The sequence below is a fragment of the Dreissena polymorpha genome, chromosome 6, assembly GCF_020536995.1.
Source record: "Dreissena polymorpha isolate Duluth1 chromosome 6, UMN_Dpol_1.0, whole genome shotgun sequence".
Taxonomy (NCBI): Eukaryota; Metazoa; Mollusca; class Bivalvia; order Myida; family Dreissenidae; genus Dreissena; species Dreissena polymorpha.
In genome coordinates, this window is record NC_068360.1 from 31,416,327 (window position 1) to 31,430,822 (window position 14,496).

The window sequence follows — 14,496 nt, forward strand, 5'->3', positions numbered from 1 at the left end:
TATGAGAAACTCATAAATTAACATTACTTCTCTGTTTATCTAAGAACAAGAGAATAAGTGTATTATAATTTTTATAAAATAATGCAAAATTATCCTTTTTGTGCACATTGGAAACAGTCATTCACTGAATGTGAACATTGCGAAAAGTTATAAATTCTTTGGGGTCAAGATTATACTAAAATCTATATTTGTCGATAGATTTTTGTTCTGTTTCTGTCTGATGAAAACAAACAACTGGGATTATGGGAAAAAAAGCATTTTGCTCAATTTCATATTATTTTATTTAATTGTAATATTTTGAGTGGTCTTTTTGTTTTAAGCTCCTGTATTAAATTCTGTATGCTTCAATATTTTAATCAATATGTTAATCAATGTCTATGTCTGCAAAATTAACTTCTGGGTCAGAGTGCAGTGTAGGTAGGCTTGCTTAAATTTGGATTACTTTTTATACGCCCGTATAAAATACGGGACGTATTATGTGAAACCCCTTGGCGGCGGGCGGGCGGGCGGCGGCGGGCGGGCGGGCGGCGGGCGGCGGGCGGAAGGCATCACTTTGTCCGGACTCTAATTCAAATTGTATTCATCCGATCTTCACCAAACTTGGTCAGCAGTTGCATCTAGTTGATATCTAGGCCAAGTTCGAATATGGGTCATGCCGGGTCAAAAACTAGGTCATAGGGTCAATAAGTGCATTTTCAAAGGGGCCACTTTGTCCGGACTCTATTTCAAATTGTATTCATCCGATCTTCACCAAACTTGGTCAGCAGTTGCATCTAGTTGATATCTAGGCCAAGTTCGAATATGGGTCATGCCGGGTCAAAAACTAGGTCATAGGGTCAATAAGTGCATTTTCAAAGGGGCCACTTTGTCCGGACTCTATTTCAAATTGTATTCATCCGATTTTCACCAAACTTGGTCAGCAGTTGCATCTAGTTGATATATAGGCCAAGTTCGAATATGGGTCATGCCGGGTCAAAAACTAGGTCATAGGGTCAATTAGTGCATTTTCAACGGCGCCACTTTGTCCGGACTCTAATTCAAATTGTATTCATCCGATCTTCACCAAATTTGGTCAGAAGTTGTGTCTAGATGATATGTAGGTCAAGTTCAAATATGGGTCATGCCGGGTCAAAAACTAGGTCACGAGGTTACTTAGTGCATTTCAAGCATTTAGCATGGTGTCCGCTCTCTAATTGAAGTAGTTTTCATCTGATCTTCACCTAATTTGGTCAGAAGTTGTGTCTAGATGATATGTAGGTCAAGTTCGAACATGGGTCATGCCGGGTCAAAAACGAGGTCACATAGTGCATTTCAAGCATTAAGCATGTTGTCCGCTCTTTAATTGAAGTAGTTTTCATCTGATCTTCACCAAATTTAGTCAGATGTTACATCTAAGTGATATCTAGGTCAAGTTCAAATATGGGTCATGCCGGGTCAATAACTAGGTCTTGAGGACACTTTCAAGCATTGAGCATGGTGTCCAAAACCTTCGAACGGGCGTATCTTGTGACAGTTTGGCACTCTTGTTGTGTAATATATTAAGTGTAATATGAAGTGGTATAAGCTATATTAAGTGTACTATGAAGTGGTATAAGCTATATTAAGTGTAAACTTGTGTAATTACTGCATTCCTTTTTTTACTTTGTATTTTTTTAAAGTACAGCTTATGGTACATTATGTAGATTGTTTTGTTTCCATGTACATTTGTAAAGTTTATGGCTGTGTTACAAAATAGAACTGTAAAATGTTGTGAATTATCATTACTACCTTGTCATCTAGACTTCAATAATATTTGCCATAAAAACAGACATGCAGTGTTGCATTTTGAAATGGAACAAATGTGCTGCATGTACGTTCAGTGTTGAACAATTCCACAAGCCCTGGTTGTGTTTCTTTAAAATCATCTCTCCAAAAGTTGAAAAAGTATGTTAGATATAATGAAATACTCCATTATTTATTCAATCGTGTAAGAAAATGTCCATTCTGTAACACCAATGTCTAACAGTATAATCCTTTGTGTTAACCCTTTACCACTTAGATACGTATTTTGACGCATTTGTAGTCCCTTAGATAGGTAAATTTAAATAAAGACCTTTCTTATTAGATTCAAGTTTTTAAGGCTTCATTTCCAACCCTTAGATACTGATGAGCAGCAAACAGCATAAAACCTGAACAGACTGCGAGTTACTCACAGGCTGTTCTGGTTTAATGCTGTTTGCACAAAGCCATTTTCACTTTGCTTCTGAGTGGCAAAGGGTTGACAATCTACATTTTGAATCTTGGTTACACATAAACATCAATTTTGCGTCAATCACATACAAACGTCATTCTGTATTAAAAAATATTTTAAATATCTGTTACAGTCTTTGTGTGACGTATTTATATATTAAAGAAATATGGCTGCTAAGCTCCAATTTCTATAAATACTCAATTTCCATCTTTTATGAATTTCATTTACCTATATTATCTGAATTTGTAGGGTTATGCTTTCTTACAACAGGATGCTGGTACAGACCTACAGTATGTTGTTAAATAAAAAAAACCTTTAGTGCTAAGACAGTGTTTAGTGGAAATTGTGATAGTAGCAGTACATATGTAGCATAAATTGGCTGTGTAACAAATATATGACTGTAACTGTAAAAAGTGAGTTAGCCATGTAGTTACGTTTGTACATGTAGTCGACATCATCTTTTTCGCACATTTCATTTTTGTGAATCAAATGTGAACTTGAAATCTTTGCATTATACCTAACTTGTAGTTAATGAATAGATAATAAATCTTTTTTATTAATATACATTCATGTATGTGGTTTGTGGTTATATTGACCCAACATCTGAGATTTATATTTGGACATGAATACTGCGATGAAAACCTGTATCAAGCAAATACAGTAGTAGGGTTTAACCCTGTACCACTTAGATACGTATTTTGTAGTTCTTTAGACAGTTACATTTAACATGGTTCAAACAGGAATCGCAAACCTAAATTCAAGCACTTTTCAAGGACTTTTTAAGGCCAAATTGTCATTTTTAAGGCCAAGAACAGTACGTTAGTTTCCTTTAAAAAATGCATTTTCAAGTCAGATTAACACAGTAAATGTCATTTATTTGCTCAAACACATTAAACGTATTCAATATTAACTCATACATGTTATTTAATTACATACAAATAGATGTTTTTAATATCCATTCTTAACTCAATGAGTCTCACATATGTATTTACTTTTTAAAGTTACTACAAACAAACACATTGATTCTCAATTTCATGTTTTCTGTGTGGGTTTCCCCTTTCTTGTGGCTTTTCAAAGCGCTTTCCCCCATCAATTGTCTTCATACAGACTCGACAATGTGCTTTTTGAATGTCATTTGTTTTCTGTACCCAGGAATATTCAGTTAACCACCCTAGTTTAAAACGACACTTCCCCATCGCTGCGTTTTCACTCGCGAAAATTGATCACAACGAAGAACCTCTGACATAGTACACATAATCTGTGATGTGTACACATAACATTTCGTACTCAATAGTGTACGAAGCTTATATTTTGTACTCAACTTTTTGCGCGAAGGAATTTATGATAAATTTTCATAATATTTCCATTAAGAACGATTTAAGTTAATAATTAAAGCGATGATAAAAGTAATTTTGAGCAGAAATAAACATTTTCAGGGCTTTTTACATGAAATAAGCACTTTTCAAGCACTTTTTCAAGACCAACCTTTGTTCAAGGGCTTTTCAAGCCTAGGACTCATTTTCATGCACTTTTCAAGCCCTGTGCGAACCCTGTTTAATTAAAAACCTTTCTGGCTAAATTCAAGTAATAAAGGCTTCATTTCCAAACACTTTATTACTGATGAGCACCAAATAGGCCGTTCTGGTTTTATGCTGGTTGCAAAAGCCATTTTCACATGCTTCTTATAGCGAAAGGGTTAATTCTCCAAGCAGAGATGTAGTCCCTTGCTCTATTACTGATGAGCACCAAATAGGCCGTTCTGGTTTTATGCTGGTTGCAAAAGCCATTTTCACATGCTTCTTAGAGGGAAAGGGTTAATTTTCCAAGCAGAGATGTAGTCCCTTGCTCTTATACATCTCTACAGTGGTCGAAATGACAAGAAAAAGGGGAACAAACATGTGCATAACACACATTTTTGAAGATGTTATTTTAGCTGAATTCCCACAATTGAGTTACAATATTGTTTCCCTGAATGTTTTATTATCCTTAATGTACCTGTTAAAAGTTAAGACTTATGGTTAACTCTTTCTAGGTAAGGGTTTAGTACATTTCCCCGATAGTTATTTCCAGATTAACACATATGGACAGTTATTGTGCTTTGCATGTGAAAATCTTGTCGCTAAAACCATGGTTGTGAGTTGGGACAATTTCTTACCTAACTACAGAGTTGAGTAAAATGGTTCTTGTGTGGTACACTGTGGTAGTGTTGAAGAGTCCAGGGGTGAAAAATTTCCAGGGATGGACTTATTACTATTGTATCTGACCAAGAAATGTGAAGAATATATACCCCTTTACCACTTAAATATGTATTGTTACCCATTTGTAGTCCTTTAGAAAGTTTAATTTAATTAAAGACCTTTCTTACTAGATTCAAGTTTTAAAGGCTTCATTTCCAACCCTTAGATACTGATGAGCAGCAAACAGCATTTAATCTGAACAGACTACAAGAAAATCATGGGCTGTTCTGGTTTTTATGCCGGTTGCAAAAGCCATTTTCACTTTGCTTCTGAGTGGGAAAGGGATACTCAGCCATCTAGATTAGGATATAGCTAATGTAACTACATGTATTGGTTCCTGTGTTCAAAGGTTGATAAGTTTTTATCTAAACACCTGATGTGCAACACGCTCTTCACATGATCAATATTGTCATATAAAACAATAAATTTTACAAAGTGCCTCAATTATTATTTTTAACACAGGAAATGGAATGGAATTTTTATCTAAAATTTTGTGATTGCCTTTTGTCAGTCCGTTGTGGTGCGTTATCAGTATTTAGTACTTGTTAATACTCTAGTGGCAACATTTATTTTCAATCTTGAATGAACTTAAGTCAGAAAATGTGTGCAAATGACATCTTGACTCAGTTGTAAACTGGGTCATGTGGGGTCAACAACAAGGTCAAATAAATGAAGAAGCTTGCTAATACTCCAGAAGCAACATTTATATCCAATCTTCATGAAACTTGGTCAGAACATTTGTTCTAATATCTAGGCTGATTTTGAAAATGCTTTTTGTTTGTTAAAAAACATGGCTGCTAGAGGGGGGGGTACTGGAGTTTAAATCTTAAAATCTGACAATTTAAGGCAATTATTGACACACTTCAAACATAATTATGGAGTTATTCTAATAGAATTATTAACTATATCAATATGTGAAAAACCCATTTATTTCCTCAAAAGCAACTACAACTTGCGCAATGTTATGCATAATGTGGAACCACTGTTAATTTTTTTCTTTGAAACCAGTAGACAGTAATACAAGTATAACGCACTAATAAATATCAACCAGATAACACATAGGACCAGTATGTTAGCTTAACTGGCAACCTGACCTTTATATGAGCCTTGCTCTGGGAAAACAGTGCTTAATGCAGGAGTTTAATGCATATTTGTAAAAAGTGTCGTCCCAGATTAGCCTGTGTAGTTTGCACAGGCTATTCAGAGACGACACTTAACGCTTACTTTGATATTTTCTTTTTGAAGAAAGTCTCTTCTTAAAAAATCCAGTTGAGGCAGAAAGTGTTGTCCCTGATAAGCCTGTGTGGACTGCACAGGCTAATCTGGGACAACACTTTACGCACATACATTATGCCCAGATTTCTCAGAACACTACTCATCTAAGAGTTCTGCTGGGTTATTTATTTCTAAGCCCTACCATTGACCCTTGTAATATCACGTCTGGTCATAGTTATTAATATCCAGTTTAAGTAAGGCAGGGCTTTTTTTCCTTCTTTGGGATCCGCCTAAAAATGGCCCTTTCCCCTCGAATTTTGTTTCCCCTCAGCAGGTAAATTTTCCCCCAGACTTAATTTTTTTTTTTTAACTTTAAATACATAAGTTAACCTGATCCAGTGTAGAAAATATAAAATATTGCATAATTAAATTATCTGTTGCCTAGAATTTGTTTTAAAAACAACAAAATATGTTAAATTGATTATTTTAGACTTTCCTTATTTTCCCCAAAATCCGTCTTCGCATGATTTTCCCCCCAAAATCTGCATTTTGCGCGATTTTTTTTCCCCTAAAAAAAAGCCAGGCCCTTTCCCCAAAATCAGATAAAAAACCCTGTAAGGGGCCAACTGATCATATACAGTTCTTAGCCCAAACACAGACACATGTTAAATCACGTCTGGTCATAGTAATCAATATCCACTTCATTTAAGGGGCCAACAGGTCATATACAATTCTTAGCCAAACACAGACATGTTAAACCACGTCTGGTCATAGTTATCAATATCCAGTATATGTAATGGGCATGATAGTCAAAATAATTCTTCACAAAGACACGCGTCAAATCATGTCTGGTCATAGTCATCGTCGTCAAGTTTCCGTTTCAGCGGGTTGCTCGCCAGGTTGGGTATGAGACTGGTTGCCATGGTAGCAACAGTGGAGGGCAGACCGGTCTGGGCAGGCTGGAGACTGGACAGTGTGAGACCAGGCAGGATGCTAGTGGACACACCCGAATGCTGATGCAGCATGTCTGAAATGGAATATGGACATTGGGAATATCAGGGTCAAGGTCGATAATTTATGCAATATTAAAGCAATAAGAAACTTCAAACCACAAACATAAATTAAATAAACAAACTGGAATTTTTGATAAAACATCTGAGATAATCAAAGAAAATAAGCCTTGTTCTGGGAAATTTGGGCTTAATGCATCTTTCCAGAATAACCTGTGAAGTCCCCACATGCTAATCAGGGAGAACACTTTCCACATTCATGGTATTTTTCGTTTAAAGGAAGTCTCTTCTAAACAAATGTTCAGTTTAGGCAGAAAGTTTAAAGCCTGATTAGCCTGTGCAAACTGCACAGGCTAATCAGGCAGGACACTTAAGGCACATACACTAAGCCGGTTTTCCAAAACTGGGGCTCTAATAAAGTTTTTAAAAACAAATTCAGCAACCACCAAATCCGGCAGTAAGTGATTACTCACTGGGCTGCATCCTCACTATGGGAGCCACAGGGGACGGCCGGTTGATGACCGATAACTGATGGCCCTGTGCACTGACTTGTATCTCTGAAAACAGACACAAGGTGTGATGCACAGAATATTAAATATTATTAATCATACAAACATATTTTTAATTTAAGCCTTGATCTGCGAAAACTAGGCTTAATGCATGTGCCTTAAGTGTCTGCACAGACTAATCAGGGATGACTCTATACACACATGCATAAAGAAAAGTTTTCCCAAAAAGCTTCATAAAAACACTCAGATTTAATGAATTTTAATTATTTAAATACTGTACATTTCAGCTCATGCCTTCAGCAGTAGTAAAATCTCTAAATGCACAAAATAGATATGAGCTGCGCACTGGGAAAACAGGGCTTAATGCATGTGGCTTAAGTGCAATTTGCTCAGGCTTATCAGGGACGACGCTTTTTGCTTTTATGGAATTTTTCATTTAAAGAAAGTTTTTTTTTAAAGTTTACTTGCAGGCTGTTCCGGTTTTATGCTAATAACATGCATTAAGCCATTTTCACTTCACTTCTGAGTTGGAAAGGGTTATCATGAAAGTACAACTCACTGGGTGCCTGCTTATGGACTGGTGTGAGAGAGATGCGATGGCCGCCTATCAGCTGATTCACTGGCAGGCCGATCTGGATACGATGAAGCTGAAAAAACAGAAGAAAAGGCAACATTATTAGACATTTCAGCCTAGTGTCGGGAAAACTGGGCTTCATGCATGTGTGAAAAGTGTGAACTTTGTACAGTTTAATTTGATAAGGGAAAATGCTCTTTTATCTGATTGCTAATGTAAGGGGAAATACTCCTCCAGTTTTGTTGAATGTAGGGGAGACAATTGAGAAAGTCGAAGAGCATGTCTGTTGACAAAGAAATTTCAGAAAACTCATCAGTGTTTTATTAGATTTAACAAAAAGTGTCGTTCCAAATTCAGCCTGTGCAGTCAAGTCCACACATATATTGGGGTTTTGTTGAGAAGAGTCTTTCTTAAAACAAACAAGAGCTGTCACCATAGGATGACACATGCCCCCTATAATTGCTTTGAAAGAAGTTATCAGCATTTTTGGAAACCTAAACGCAGATTTCGAAACCTAAACGCTGACCCTTAGTTCAAGGTAAAGCTAAGGTCACAGGGGTCAAAACTTTTGTGTGTATAGAAAGGCCTTGTCCATATACACATGCATACCCAGTGATATTTTTTCATTTTTAACCAATGAGCTTTTAAAATACACATGTGCTTAAACAATGAGCTTTTTCCAAAAATAATGAGATTTTTTGGTTTCAAATTATTCAAAGCAAGGATGTTTTTTCCTTGCATGCTACAAAGTTGGATTTAAGCTGGGGTGCTTGAATACCAGTAACGTGGTCTGATAAAGCAGCATGCCGTTTTAATGTTGTATGCTTGAAATTATAATTTTGGCAGCGTTGGTGCATACCGTTTTTCATGCCAGCATCAGTGCATACCCCATAGTACATAAAGTCACCTTCATTTCGTATTTTAACCAACTAAAAGTTATTTGCTATTTAAGCAAAAACTTGTTCAAAATAGTAGATGTACTTGCTGACCCTCTTGGATGATGCTACATGCTTATTACTTTCGGCAATTCCAAATGCAGCCTTCAAAGTTACTTGATCTTGACAGGGTTTTAATTCTTTTTGGGGGCAATTTTTGGTTATGAGCATTTTTCGAAACCTAAACGCTAAGTGTGATGAACAGACAGACAGACGGACGGACAGTGCGATCACTATATGCCCTCCTTCGGGGGCATAAAAATACCAACAAGGTGGAGTGTTGTCCCTGATTTGCCTGTGTAAATTGCGCAGGCGTATCTGGGACAAAAGCTTAACCTACATGCATTAAGCCCAGTTTTTCCCAGAACCTGGTTTATTTAGCCCTTTGAATGCCGGGAAATTTGTCGTCTGCTAAAATGTCTTCTCCTGAATTTCTAAAATTAGCATTTTCTTTGTTTTTTTTTCGAAGAATACTATCAGAATAGCAAACAGTTTGGATCCTGATGAGACGCCACATTCTGTGGCGTCTCATCTGGATCCAAACTGTTTGCAAAGGCCTTCAAAATATGGTTCCAGCACTGAAAGGGTTAATAAGTTTGTAAGTACTCAACTGCTTGAACACGGCTTTGCTAATTTCTTGTTATCAGTTGTAAAATCTTAAAAGCAATGGTGAGTGTTAAAGATCTCAGAAACTACTATAGCAGGCTACATTGTAATACTCTTGTATATATTTTACTAATTTTACTAACGATGAGATATAGCATAAACAGAGCATATGTTCATCTTCTTTTCAGGAAATTAAAAACATTTTGCTGTGAATAAGTTAATTTTAAAAATTAAGTTAGTGTGTGACTTAAGGAAAACCTTTTTTAAAATTTAGTTAGTGTGTGACTTAAGAATCACTTTAAAACACATGAGTTACCATGTTAAATATGTGTGAACTTTTGAGATTTTTTTATTATGACCAGTTTGCCAAATCATCCTCAACATCTAGAAGATATGTAAAAACATTACTGATAATTTGAAACTTAAGAGTGGGTAAACACGATTTATAAAAATGAACAAAACAACACTTCACAAGAATACCTGTTTCTTTCTGTTGACAAGCTTGTAGTTGGGAGCAGACAGACAGTACCGGTCCGGGGGCAATCGGGGCCCAGAGTACGGCTTGATAAGGGGCAGGGACTGGGCGTTCTTGTGTCTCGCAATCTCTAGTAGAAGCTGAAAAAGTAAAGCAAACAAATATTGCATCCTTAGGTGTAAATTTTTTATACAACAGGCGTATATTCCTGTCAATGGCCTTGTTTTTACCTCAGCATTTGTTGGTTTGTCTGCCACTGGCACATTCCCTATATACAAGCCATTTGCAGACTTGGCAAGTTAATTGTCAGCGGGTTTTTTTGGTAAAAATTTGCAGGCAACATATTGTCTGTTAAGGTTTTATGTTCTTTGCTGCTAATCAGTATCTTAGGCTTGGAAATGAATCCTTTAAAAATGGAATCTTGCAAGAAAGTTCTTTCATTTAAAAAATGTGATTGTCTAAGGGACTAGAAATGCACCAAAATGGGTATCTAAGCAAAAAAGAGACTTTTGTTTAGAACAGACTTCTTTAAGCTAAAGATTTTATAAGAGCGGAAAGTGTCATCCCTCATTAGCCTGTGAAGATTGCACAGGCTACTCTGGGATGGCACTGTATGCACATGCATTAAGCCCTGTTTTGCCAGAGCGAGGCTGAAATGACTCTTACATCTCTGGGAGGTGGGGTGGTAAAGGAGGTGTCCATACAACACTGCACGGCCAACTGTACGTCTTCTGTGTCTATGCTTTTCTTGCTACTATGGCTACTGTACACTTTTGCATCGTCCAGAACATCTGTTACATACCCTGAAATTTAAACAAAAGCGAAGGATACAATCAGATGTGCTTGCAGTCTAATGCAGAGTGACCAGGCCTGCCTTGAAGCTGGGAGGCAATCATTTGGCTCGTACTGCATGTTGTCCAATAGTCTCCTTTGACAGATCTGTCAGCTCTGAGCTGAATTGCTTCTTTTTGGCTTCTGTTGCTGAGGAAACTCAGCATCCACTTCAGCAGGTAATTGCAGATCACATAGTGGTCAAGCTTCATGGAGAGTCGCTTGTGGGGTACCTTGTCTAAGGCTTTGCTAAAATCTTGAAGCACTGACTGCATCAATCTGGTCACCATCATACAAGCTTGAGGCAATGTCTTTTATGGTAAGTACAAGCTGACTTTTGCAGGAATTTTGTTTTTCTAAAGCCATGCTGACTGTCAGTGAGTATAACTTGGTGCTCGAGGTGTTTCATGACATGACTGTGGACGATATGTTCAATGGTCTTGCAACAGACTGAAGATGCACGTGTCGGCCTGTAATTGGCAGGTGTGATCGCCTTTCTTGAAGATTGGAGTGACCTAAGGGTGCTTCCAATCATTGGGTACTCAGCCTTGCGTGAGAGAGGCTTGAAACACTAGGGTCATTGCATGGGTAATTCCACTTGCAAATCCCTTCAGGAATCCTGGTGGCATTCTCTCTGGTCAGTGGGGTTATGGGGGTTTAGGTCTAGCAAAAGTTTTCTGATTGTCGTGATCGAATCTGAATCCAGTGTTGAAATGGGAGTTGAGAATTTCAGCTATTTGGGTCACTGTGACTGACTCTTATCGTTTTTAACAATTCCGACTGCGGAATAATTGCGTCAATCACATAAGTGTTGTACTCCTAAAGTATGTCTTTTTGGAGCTGCTTATACTTGGCAAAGTCCTCAAGTATGCTGTTTATTTTGCCTTTCTGTAGCCATTTTTTTGCTTCTTGTGAGGTGTATTTACCATCCTGATAATCCAGGGTTGGTTGCATCTACTTGATGTCATTTCCAACAGTATTTTGTTTCCATTATGGAAAAACAGCAGTTCTGGAAAGTCTTTCATCAGGCCTATATGTAAGTGGACGTAGTGTTTTCATGTGTAAAGTTGGAGCTGAATTCATTTGAAGCAGCTCTTACATACTCAACATCCATTTTGTTCCATAGTAATGTCTTACCCTTCTTAGGTGCTTTTACGGGATTTTCTAGCTACTTCTAGGAATGCAATACTGTGGTCACTCACTCCTATCGGTTGTTTGCTCTGTATTACTAGAGATGGATTGTTTGTCACGCATAGGTCTAGTGTGTTTTTGTTTTTAGTGGGGAGCTTGATGACTTGTTCAAACCAGTTTCATAGAGAAGGTCTAGGAAATTCTGGTTTATGCTAGTTCTGTAGTTTGAGAAGAGGACACTTAAGCTTTCCCAGTCTTTTTTGGGGAGGTTTACATCTCCTGCTAACCAAAGATTGGATGCTAGGTGTGTAAGCTGTGAAGATAATCTCTCATTTTTTGCATTTATTTTGCATTATTACTTGGGGGCGTGTATATGGCTGCTGTGAGTTTAGAGGTTGTCTCAACTAGGAGATCATTTCTGAATATGTTCTCTTGAGCAACTATGAAGACTCCAGTGCTCCAGCTAGGATTTGAAAAGGGCAGGGGTGGGGGCTATTTTTTCAAAAGGGCACTTGCGACACGCAGTACTTTGTCACTTTTGAGGGAGCGGGCGCATCTGGAATGGTCCCTGTTGCATATTAGTTTTTATCTCGTTGATTGTTAGAATATATAATTCCCATTATTATTAAACCATAAAAATAAAATGTCTACAATGAGGAATAAATTAATTACAATGTAATACGAGATTTATAAATAATCATATGTCCAAATTTAAAAAAAAAATTAATTAAAGGGCAGGGAGGGGCCTAGGAAGGGCAGGGCGGAGTTTCTGAAGGGAAGGGCGCCCTTCCATTTAGGCCTAGCTGGAGCACTGAGACTCTGCCCATGTGGGTGTCTGTTACTGTCTCGCCTAACATGGATTTGCAACCAGCAGTCTGTTCAGGTTTTATGCTGTTTGATGCTCATCAGTATCTAAGGGTTGGAAAGAAGCCTTTACATTTTTAATCCAGTTAGAAAGGTTTATCATTAAATTGTATCAATTACAGAATATGGTAGCTGGTATTATCTATCTTGTAGATGCCACTGTGGAGCCAGATCTGTTTTACAATAATAATGTCCTGTTTGAGTTCCTATTGAATAGCCGAAATGGCTGTATTTTGGTATGAATGCTTTGGTAGTTGACTACCATGACCCTAAATGTGGGCTGCTGGGGCTTTTCACAAAGCTATTTGTTTGTTTACAAGGTGATGAAGTCATTTTTTGGGACCCTATTGTGTTTCTAGGGATGACATGCTACTGTTAGATTGGATAGGGGAAGCAAGTGATTAAGTAAGAGTATTGGTCAATTAAGAATGCTGTATGTATTGTTTGTTGCCATGGATGTTTCCAGTTATGAAAACATGTTACAAACATGGAAGATGTCACAGTATGCTGTGTGCTGAATTAATAACCCAATATGAAGGACCCTGTACAACCATTGCACTTTTAAATTTGACAATTGTCAGTTTTCCAATTATTATGTGTATTAGTGATATTATGCGCATCTAACAGTATATGTTATGTTTATAGGAGTCTATTGCAACTGTTGTTTATTTTTATTTTTTTCACTTCATATAAACTTATATTTGTTAATGCAGCATCAACATACGAAAACAATATCTCGGAAAAAGCAAAATAATGCATTTGAATATCAACCGTACTTTCGTTTTACAACTGATCATGCATGTACGATGTGAATCTAAATTTAGTTTAAGTGCAGATTCGTTCATATCTTTTCATACAACACATGAACACTAACTCCGATCCTAATAAAAAACAGTTCCACTCGGCTTAGAGGACTGTACAGTCATGTTAAATATCGAATATAATATATATTTTTTTATAAACAACTGCTAGCAAGATGAGTAATTGGTCAGTTACCACATTTTAACTAACTCTTTTGACCTTTTAATTTTTTTTCTGCTCAATTTTACAGTGAAAAATGCCCATAATATCACTTTAAAGGTAAATGATGAATGTCCGAATAAAATGTCCGATATAATGATCAACTTTACACAGAAACATTAAGCAAGAAAACTAACGTACGGTAAGTGAATTCAAGCATCTGGTTTATGAGTCGTGGTTCATAGTCTGTCACTCCCATGTCTTTCAATATTGCAGCCATCACTTGAGCATCCCTCGGCGTACTTTTTGTTGGTTGTGCCATTGTAGTGAAAAAAAAAACGGAAAAGGTTACAGTACACTAAATAACTGTTTCATGCTGTACTCTCTAAAAAAAATACCATAGTTGACAAGAAGGCATGTTTTATACTTTTATCTAGTATTCGGGTGTTATCTTTCGGAGATAAGAGTAGGGCATGAAAAGGTGTTCACTACTGATTCCCTGAAATATGATAAACTTGAAGACTATAGGAAACCATCGCACTGAAAAAGGTTACACTCCACTAAAAAACGGCCGAAAAAAAGTTGCAAAAACAGTCGATTTTGATTTGTGTCAAGTTCTTTCTTGCATTGAACATGACATATCTTTTTTTATTGCATAAATCGATTCCGCTTAGAATGGCCTTTAAAAAAGGGTATGGTAATGGGGGTCTCTATGTGCAAAATGTTGCATTTATTTTGGCCTAAAGTTGTCGCTTTCACATTGAATTATATAGGGAAACTATTTAGTGTATTCTGTTTACCGTAATGCATTATGGCTGAAAATATACAAGGCCGGCATAGAAGGTAAATTGCTTAGAATAATAAAAAGTATGTATGAAAATGTTAAATCATGTGTTAAGCATTGTTCATCATACTCAGA

The 14,496-nt window shown here is 36.9% G+C and overlaps 1 protein-coding gene and 1 long non-coding RNA gene across 2 annotated transcripts; one reads left to right on the forward strand and one right to left on the reverse strand.

Annotated features, from left to right (window-relative positions):
- Window positions 1-548: 548 nt before the first annotated feature.
- On the forward strand, window positions 549-2,800 carry LOC127834465 (uncharacterized). The gene is made up of 2 exons (XR_008027953.1): window positions 549-827; window positions 984-2,800. It is a non-coding gene; the product is annotated as an uncharacterized LOC127834465 (long non-coding RNA).
- Window positions 2,801-5,378: 2,578 nt separating this feature from the next.
- Window positions 5,379-13,946, reverse strand: LOC127834464 (transcription initiation factor TFIID subunit 9B-like). Its single transcript, XM_052360321.1, has 6 exons — window positions 13,779-13,946; window positions 10,458-10,594; window positions 9,797-9,931; window positions 7,761-7,848; window positions 7,166-7,249; window positions 5,379-6,709 (listed from the first exon to the last, which is right to left on the reverse strand). Exons 1-6 carry the CDS (start codon window positions 13,897-13,899, stop codon window positions 6,525-6,527), a joined length of 750 nt encoding a protein of 249 aa, XP_052216281.1. The 5' UTR covers window positions 13,900-13,946; the 3' UTR covers window positions 5,379-6,524.
- Between the last annotated feature and the right edge of the window lie 550 nt (window positions 13,947-14,496).

What these genes read in the sequence shown, in the direction of transcription:
- LOC127834464 (XM_052360321.1), bottom strand. Translation starts at nt 13,899, where the DNA reads ATGGCACAACCAACAAAAAGTACGCCGAGGGATGCTCAAGTGATGGCT. An exon ending in GATGCTTGAATTCACTTACC is followed by an intron (nt 10,595 to 13,778) that starts GTACGTTAGTTT and finishes TTTAAATTTCAG; the next exon opens with GGTATGTAACAGATGTTCTG. An exon ending in CCACCCCACCTCCCAGAGAT is followed by an intron (nt 9,932 to 10,457) that starts GTAAGAGTCATT and finishes TTACTTTTTCAG; the next exon opens with CTTCTACTAGAGATTGCGAG.